Source organism: Numida meleagris, chromosome Z (genome assembly GCF_002078875.1).
Source record: "Numida meleagris isolate 19003 breed g44 Domestic line chromosome Z, NumMel1.0, whole genome shotgun sequence".
NCBI lineage: Eukaryota > Metazoa > Chordata > Aves > Galliformes > Numididae > Numida > Numida meleagris.
The window spans coordinates 11,720,181-11,728,931 of record NC_034438.1 but is presented as its reverse complement, the minus strand read 5'-3'; the positions used below and the strand labels follow the sequence as shown (position 1 = coordinate 11,728,931).

Genomic DNA, 8,751 nt, shown 5'->3' with positions numbered 1-8,751 from the left:
CCTGCGCACTGCGCTGTGCCCGCCCCGCTCGTTGGCCCGGCGGCCGTTGGCGGCCTTTTGTGTTGGTGATCTGCGCTCCTTTCTTTCTGCTCTTTCTGGAACGAAGTGTGTAACCTGTATGGCTGAGCCTACGTTCTGCCAGTGAACTGTGTGAGTGAAAGCAGGGGTTAGTTCGGAAAGGGTCAGTTCTGTTTGGTTTTAGCAGAAAGCTGCCACAGTCTGTCCTGTTCTCTGAAAAGAATAAAAACTTTATTCACCTTCTCTTTAGGTATGTGAAAAAGGCATTATTTGGTTTTCTATATAATGGTTACCTAGAGTTTTTATGGGAATGGAAGTTAAGCTAGATGTTCTCGTATCTACGTCTATCAAACGAAGAAAACCATGGACTCGCATCACCTGGATTGGACAGGTAAGTGTAAACAAGTTTAATTGAAATAACATTCTTTAAAGAATAGATATATTTTCATTGTATAACATTTAGCATTTCTGCTTACAGGGAGGAGGGTAAAAAAGGGGTTAATTTGGAAGCGTTGCACTTAGGAGCTGTAGAAAATAAAAACTTATTTCAGGCTTGTCTTGAGGCTGGATTATTTCAAAACTGCTCATATAAACTATGGAGCGTCTTTTCAAAATATGTCCCTCATACTTGAGTCTGTTGTTTGACGGTTCTGGTTTCTCATATCGCTTTTTTTACAGTGCATCGTTGAAAATTGTGAACAAAAGCATTTTCCCATTCCTGGCTGCATCTGTTGAAAGATGCCTTATTAAACCTTTTTTGTTAAAATGAGACTCGATTTTATCTTTTGGTAATGTTTGATTTCAGTTTAATTAGGTAAACTGTTGAGGGCCCACTCAGATTGAAAGCAGTGGCAAAAATCTGACTTTAAACATGGCAAGATGAGGGAATGAGCGTCTATTCTTGCATTTGTTGGCATGTGGTTTAGTTGAGATACTTCAAAGAACCTTTTAGTAATGATTGTTCTGTTTAATAACTTAAAATCTGTCAACCACATGCATCATCAGTGTAGCCTGATGCTACATATGATCCTTGAATCATAGTATCTCCCAAGTTGGAAGGAAGCAATAAGGATCATTGCATTATATTGTAAAGCAAACGTGTCAAAGAATGAAGTTAATACCATAATTGCAGCTGTAATATATTTTCTTTTTTTAATCTCTTCATTTTTTTCTAACTCTTTTATGTCTTTCTTTAATGTTTTGCAGGCTTAGTAGAAGTTATTCTGAAATGCTCTTTTCTTTTAACAGGAAAAAGAGGCTGTTTTTCTTCTTGATGATAAACATATAAATGAAATTAATCTTGCATCAGGGAAGACAAAGAAGAAAATTCCTCAGCTGCAATCATTGTTAAAAAATGTAGTTGTCTTAACAACATCAATAAATGGTTAAGTATACTATTTCATGTACTATAAACTCATGTTACTCTATGCTTAGTTTTAACATCTTAGAAAGGTACAATACCTGAAATATATTCCAGTTAACTTTCAGCTTTAGAACTGTGGCTACAATGGAAGGGAAGTAATTTTAAGTACTTCATATTAATGCGCTTCGAAATATCTTTCCCCTGATGAACACAGGCGCTTGGCTGGCAGGTTTACTTATAACAGGAGAACTATTTCTTTGGAATAAAGACAAGGACTGCATAAAAATAATACCAGCAATTGAAGAGTCTAGGAATGTAGCTGCAGCAGCACAAGGTAAATGTTTTTCAGTTTGTCTTTTGAAAAATGAAGTAGAGGCAAAAGGCTCTTTGTTATAAACTGTTCTTGCACAAGTTAAAAGCTATATTCTAATACTGTTTTGCGTTTCTATTACTTGTTTGCTAGCTAAGCTTTGAAAAGTGTCCTTTTGGTTACTTAAATGATGCAGATTTGTAAATGCAAAGGAAATAAAAACTAATCAAATGCAGTATATATTTTGTTTTTAATGGTTAGTTATCAACTGTAGAAAAACATTCCTTAATTAGGTTGTAAGTATGTTGGAGAAGACGTACATCTGATTTACCTGCTATATGCATCATTTTAGGTCTATTTTCTAGGTTGGGTTTTCTAATAAACACTAACTGGAGAGAATACTACAAAGGCATGTATTTGCAAATTTAGTACTAAGTTGCATATCGTCTAAGTATGATTTCCTGAATAATCTCACTGACATCAGGTTACAAAATGAACTATTGTACAAGCAGTCTATCAATAATTTTGGGGAACACATGCATTTAGGTGTTGAAGGTAATAAAAAAGCAGAGCTTTTGTATGTTTACTTGTAGTTTTCATGAAAGATGTATTTCAAGAAAGACCACTTCAGGAAGTAGCTCCAATGGTTGCGTCTTGTGGGGAAGATAACTCAGAATCCATAAGAATGGGCATCTGCTATGACATTACTGCTGCCAAAGGTCTAGTATTAATGATGAAGTTGGAAATGAAAAGTACCTAAAGTGGCAGCTTGAATTTGTTGTGATAGAGGTGAAAGTAATTTTCCTGTTCTTTTTACTTTTTAAGTCTAAATCTAGCAAAAATAATTCTGGTGTTCATTCTTTTTTCTAGAGTGTTTGACAAGATTGTATTTGTATGTGTCTGGAGATGGCAGAAAGATGCTACTAACTACACCTACAGCATGTATCTTTTTGTGGGAGAGCACAGAAAATGAGAATACACTCTCTTATAAAAATTCTTCTGGGCGGTGGATACAAATTTTGCCTAATGAATCAGTCACGTTACCTTCTACTGAAGAAAAAGAAATTGGAGTTCATGCTGCTTTCGTACAAAATGAGGTAAAAAAACCCCAAGCACTGGTATCCAACCTTTTGGCTTGCCTGAGCTACACTGAATGAACAGGAATTGGATTGGGCTGCATACACAAGGTTGCTCCAAAAGTAATGCCTCCTATTGATTTCCATGGAAATTGCTACTCATATGAAGAGCGCAATAACACTATTTGATAGAGAAAAATCTCAGCTACAAAGCACTATTTTTCAGCATAGTCACCACCATTAGCTGTGCATTTTCATCAGCAGTCAATAAGAGCCTACATGCTGCGCTATTAAAAATCTGCACCAGCGGAGGGGCCCCACTGTCGCTGTCACCACTGCTGAAATGCACCACCCACCACCTCACTGTGCTCACATCCACTGATTGATCTCCATAAACATTCACAAGTGTTAGTGAGTGTCTGTGTGTGCCATTTTTTCTGCGTGGAAGAATTCAGTTCCACACCTCTTCTTCACCCGCACTTCCATGTCAGGCTGCCCCTCTGCTGCCGTCTGTCACATGGCAACAACATGTAATGGGATATTGGTGGGAAGGTTCAGCCTCTACTGAACTCTACCACCAATACCTGCCTCTGACACAATGGGCCGATGTAATAAAATAGCAGGCATTACATTTTGAGCAGCCCTCATAAAATATGTTATATAGTTCATGTATATAAGTAACAAAACTTATTTTAATCTTAATATTTTTTTAAACAAAAGGAGCAACACAGAACTAGTGGGATATGTGACCTTGTTTTTGTGAAACGCATCGACCCCTGGTTCTGTGGCAGTGGCTGCAATTCTTAGTGAGCTCTCAAGGTGCTGTCAGAGATTTTTGATGAAATTTTACTCCTCTAGTACTTCGTCCTTGAAAACAATTGATCACCAATGCGCATGCTACCAAAACGCGATTACATGAATAAGGTGTGATTGTGAAGGGTGGGATGTTTTTCTCTGGTAAGATGGGGCTTACGAAAGAATCATGATCAGATTTTTGAGTTGAATGTCTGATTGCAAATCTATACACTCCATTTGAAAATTCTCAGGTCATGTATTTATGCTGACTGAAAATGGAGTTGCAAATTGACTGAAAAACGAGGATTTTTTTTCAGCGTTCTTGAAGCCTGTTCTCAAATTCCTTTATCAAAACAGTAAGCACAGCTGTGTATTTTCTGCTGCTCACAGAACTGTGTTTATTCAATAAATCAAAACGCATGCAACTCTTTGCTGTAATTCGAGCTGCACTACCCTGTGCCCTCCCTGCGTGTTTGGCTGCTGTGGAGCCGTGGGTGCGCACCCGGGGCTGGGCTGGGCTGGGCTGCTCAGCGGGCAGAGCTGCGGGTGGCGCGGGGCAGGAGTCGGGCCACATGTGGGATGGGGGTTGGTGTTGCCTGCTCAAGTGTAATCATCTCATCTCCTAGCTAAGTTTGAGACGCAGAAGCTAGAATGAGTGAAGATTGGCTCTTTGTTGCATATACATTTTATCATTCATTTTTTATGAGATTTAATGACAATGTATGAACAGCCTCACTGGATCAGATTGAAGTTCATGTATCCCAGTATATTCTTGCCAGCTATTCTTACTAATGTAGTAATCATGTAATCCATGATGTAATCCAATCCAAGTAATGTTGTGCAACCAGGATTTAGAGTTTGTCTTTTTTTTTTTTTTCTTCACAGATACTGGGTGATTGCTGTTTGTGCTCATTTGTCTTTTACTCTGGCGAGTGTTTGGTTTTAACATTTTTGATTCTTCGCTGGCATGAAAATGGCTTTAAATATGCCAGGTACACTCAAAGTTATTTGAAGTTCACTAGCATAAGAGAAAGATTGTATTAAAATATATTTTACAGTGAGATTTCAAAGCTACGTATGAACACATTTACATTGACATAATGCTAGTTTTCGTAATCTCTATTGTTTCCTGTCATATTGTGAATATTCTTAGGTTTTCTATTTAGAATAGCATGCCGTTGATTTTCATATTCATATTCTTGAGTAGTACTATGTTAGATGTCATTATGCTTTCTGAGGAGGTTCCTGGCTAGAATGCTAGTCTCTGAATTCTGTAGCATGGATCTGTATTTATTTGCATGTTCTGTACATTAGCCTAAACTTCTGTTTCATAAAAATCATTCTGATTTGGACATAAAAATCAGAAAAAAATCATTTCTGACTTGGACTTAAATCTTAAACTTGTATAAATTCTTCTAATTTTTAAGGTTTAAGAAGGAAATTAGTGTGTTTTTTTTCTTGTACATGTTTCATGTGTCTTTGTCTGGCATGTTTTATTTATATATATATATATATACAGTGTATGATATATATACAGTGTATTTATGTATTTATATATACAGTGTATATATATATACTGTGTATGTATGTACAGTATATATATATACAGTGTATTTATTTATATATATATATACAGTGTATGAGTAATTCCATACAGCGTAACTGAATTATCTCTTGTTTTTGTTGTTTTTTTTTTTTTTGCAATTCAGTTCTTTGCCATACCAGATCCACTGGGTACAGCAGACTTGTTCTCTTGTTAATTTAGTGCCTCAGTGTGTATCTATAAAGTCAAGAGGAGCTTTGCTATCTGCATTTGCAAGAGATGGCCTCTTACTTGCAGTATCTGTTAACCAAATAGATCCAAAGGTATGAATGATGGGCAGTACTTCACTTAATAGTTCCACTTGTATGAAGTCTGGTAAAAGGAAATTAATAACAAATTTTACATGTGATTTTCAAGATTCCATATTCATAGGCATGAAATTCTGCCATGACTTGTAATTTATTGAATACCGTTATTCACTTAAAAAATCCGCATCATCTCCTCTCTCGTCTTTAATCTCCAAGGTCTACAATAATATAAAAATTAATGTAAGTTATTGCATTACATACTGTAGGGAACCTGCTGTAGCACAGAGTGCTTGAACTAGATGATCTCCAGAGGTCCTTTCCAACCTCTGTAATTCTGCAATTGTGTCTGCAAAGACTGAATAATTCTCAGTCAAGTCTCAGCTGAAGATGTAGAGGTGTTTCTGGCCCCTCTTCTTAATGTTACTCCTCCTGACAAATGAGAGGTCAAATGTGAAGCCAAATCCTAATGCTGTTTTTAGTGCTAACACTGTCTGGTATTTAACATACAGGGATGGGATAATGCAGTCTTTCAAAGTTGCAGTTATTCACCAACCAAACAGGAAAAGTTGCATTTTGAGAGTTTTAGAAAAAAATATTAAAAAGAATATCTATTATTTACTCAACTTATAATCAGTCCGTAATTATTTTTCAAATGTAGAAGTAGATATACAAACTAATAATAATCTAAATAATATTAATTATTGAAATGCAGTGGCATTGTGACATGGAGTAGTAGTTCCAGGACTTCAGATGTAACACAAAAGTTGCTTATGTAAATTGCTTCTAAAACAATGACATTTTGATTTAAACTCTTTTTTTTTTTTTTTTTTTTTAACATTTGCTTTCTTATTTTAGGCAACTCAAATTTTGTTTCTAAACACCCTGAATTTTTTAACTGTTTCGGGAAGTGTTAAAGGTTGCAGTAGCAAGAATAGCACTGTCCCATCCAAGTTTATCAGGTAAGTAATTGATGTTGTTTCTGATTTTGTTGTGCTTTTTGCTTGTTTGTTTGTTTTTGTTTGTTTGAGGGGGATGTTTTGTTTGTGTTTGTTTATTCTAATAAAGTTAAGTTTTGATAGGTAGAGTTGAAGATTTGACAGAAAAAACATTTTTCCTGTCCTGTCTAGGTCTTACTGGGTCGGTGACATGAGTTGGACTCCTGATAGCCTTTTCTTGGCTTGCATGTTAAAGCGTGGGTCTTTGATTTTATTGACTGGTATGGGTGAATTGCTGACCTTGATTACTTCTGGCTGCTCTGTAGAATTTGGACCGGCGGAGTTTATTCCAGTCCATCCACTAATAACATACAGGTAAAAGGATTTGAAAATATCTATATATGTTTGTCTAATGATTATATGTTACTTTCAGACATACCTTTTACAAATTTAAACTTCATCTTTCAAGTTCAGTCTTTTACTTTTTTTGTCTCTTTTCAATATCTGTTTCTCATTCATAGTTCTATTTCTTATAATGGGTTTGTTGTGATGAAAAATTGGCATCGTGATAACGTAAGTATATGTTATTTGACTTGTTTTATTTAAATTATGTGAATTTAGTAGTAATTAAAAATAGCACATTTTTGTGATATAGAAAGAAACTAAACTTATACCAGTACTAAAAGTGCACGTTTATTTTAATCCAGTGATATTTCTCTATACATATTTAATTTTACTTACAGAACTTTGCCGTGTTTCCATCTCAGATCTTGGAAGTGACATATGTGCATGATCAAAAACTAAGATTTTTTAATAATATTTGAAGTACTCCGGTTCTCTGAGTTTTGATATTCAGCTGCTGGTTGTATAGGGGGATAAAAGGATCTTTGCTAACACCTTTAAGCATAAATCATAGGTTACAAAAAGTAACACATTCTAAATACCTGGAAGAAACAAGACAGAATCTAAACATTACTGTATTGAAAATGTGTGTGTAGTAATACATAGCAGTGATGTGTTAATGATACGTTATTGCACTGATGTGTTAGTGTGTACATTTCACTTCTGTTATTTCTGAAAGTTAGATAGCATCTAATGTTATATCTCATGAAAACATTCGAAGAATTCTAATACCTTCTTAAACTGTCTGGTTGAGAATTCACATACTAAAATGTATTAAAATATCTTACTTATGAGAACGTATTGAATGTGTGAAGGTACTTCAAGATTCAAATCTTGAGGGTTTTTTTTTTTCATACTCAACTACTAGAAGTTAAATAGGATTTCATTTTCAAGCACTTGTCATACGCAATAAGACTTTGAAAAGGGGGTGTAATATAGAGGTTTAAAGTCAAATTGGGGAAAAATATTTAATACTTACAAACTAGTTTATAAATGACATGGAAATACTGGAAGCTGTTTGATTTTTCGTTAAATTCACTAAGTCACAACTGTGGCAAAATACTAGCATCTTGCAAGCATAAATAGTGTTATTCAAAGTGCTTTTTGAAAACTTAGACGTTTCTTTAAAAGGTATCAGGGATTGGTACTGGAACTAGTGCTATTTAACATCTTTGTAGGCAACATGGACAGTGGAATTGAGCGCACCCTCAGCAAGTTTGCAGATGACACCAAGCTGAGTGGTGCAGTTGACACGCTAGAGGGAAGGGATGCCATCCAGAGGGACCTGGACAGGCTTGAGAGGTGGGCCCACGCCAACTTCATGAAGTTCAGCAAGGCCAAGTGCAAGGTTCTGCACCTGGGTCAGGGCAATCCCAAGCACAGATATCGGTTGGGCAGAGAATGGCTTGAGAGCAGCCCTTAGGAGAAGTATTTGAAGGTGTTGGTTGATGAAAGACTCAGTGTGAGCCAGCAACGTGCACTTGCAGCCCAGAAGGCCAACCGTATCCTGAGTTGCATCAAGAGAAGTGTGACCAGCAGGTCAAGGGAGGTGATTCTGCCACTCTGCTCTCCTGAGACCCCATCTGGAGAACTGGAGTCCAGTTCTGGGGACCCCAACACAAGAAGGACATGGAGCTGAGGACAGGAGCTTATTTCTTCTATATTCTGTTCATGATTATCACGTGGTATTTGTACCTTATATTGAAATATATCTTTATTTTAGACAGCACAACTCTTTGTGTCAAGACTCTAATCAGACGCTTGGCTCTTCAGCTTCTGAAAGTGATCTTATGAGACAGAGATTTTCTGTTGCTTCTCACTCAAGATTACCCTACCTCATTGTCTCTGATGGATTCATGATAACAGTGCTAAGATTTCATAACAATGTTTCACCAGTGGGATTTTTAAGATCCCTTTTACTTGATTCAGCGCAGCGGCTCGAAAATATCCGTAGGAATTTGGTGAACTCCAAGGTAGGGTTATGAGTTTTTCATATGTATT

At 36.3% G+C, this 8,751-nt stretch overlaps 1 protein-coding gene across 7 annotated transcripts in view; it reads left to right on the top strand.

Annotated features, from left to right (window-relative positions):
- CZH5orf42 (chromosome Z C5orf42 homolog) overlaps positions 10 to 8,751 on the top strand; it is a 59,753-nt gene continuing 51,011 nt past the window's right edge. The window contains exons 1-11 of one of the 7 annotated variants that reach the window (XM_021379566.1): positions 10 to 150; positions 269 to 409; positions 1,267 to 1,402; positions 1,596 to 1,715; positions 2,285 to 2,410; positions 2,562 to 2,788; positions 4,448 to 4,554; positions 5,272 to 5,428; positions 6,269 to 6,372; positions 6,541 to 6,723; positions 8,474 to 8,723. In XM_021379566.1, coding sequence (XP_021235241.1) covers positions 323 to 409; positions 1,267 to 1,402; positions 1,596 to 1,715; positions 2,285 to 2,410; positions 2,562 to 2,788; positions 4,448 to 4,554; positions 5,272 to 5,428; positions 6,269 to 6,372; positions 6,541 to 6,723; positions 8,474 to 8,723 — 1,497 coding nt within the window. In that variant the 5' untranslated portion in view covers positions 10 to 150; positions 269 to 322. Of the gene's footprint in view, positions 182 to 268; positions 410 to 1,266; positions 1,403 to 1,595; positions 1,716 to 2,284; positions 2,411 to 2,561; positions 2,789 to 4,447; positions 4,555 to 5,271; positions 5,429 to 6,268; positions 6,373 to 6,540; positions 6,724 to 8,473; positions 8,724 to 8,751 lie in introns of all 7 variants that reach the window. The other 6 variants (XM_021379565.1, XM_021379564.1, XM_021379562.1 and 3 more) reach the window with 6 other exon arrangements.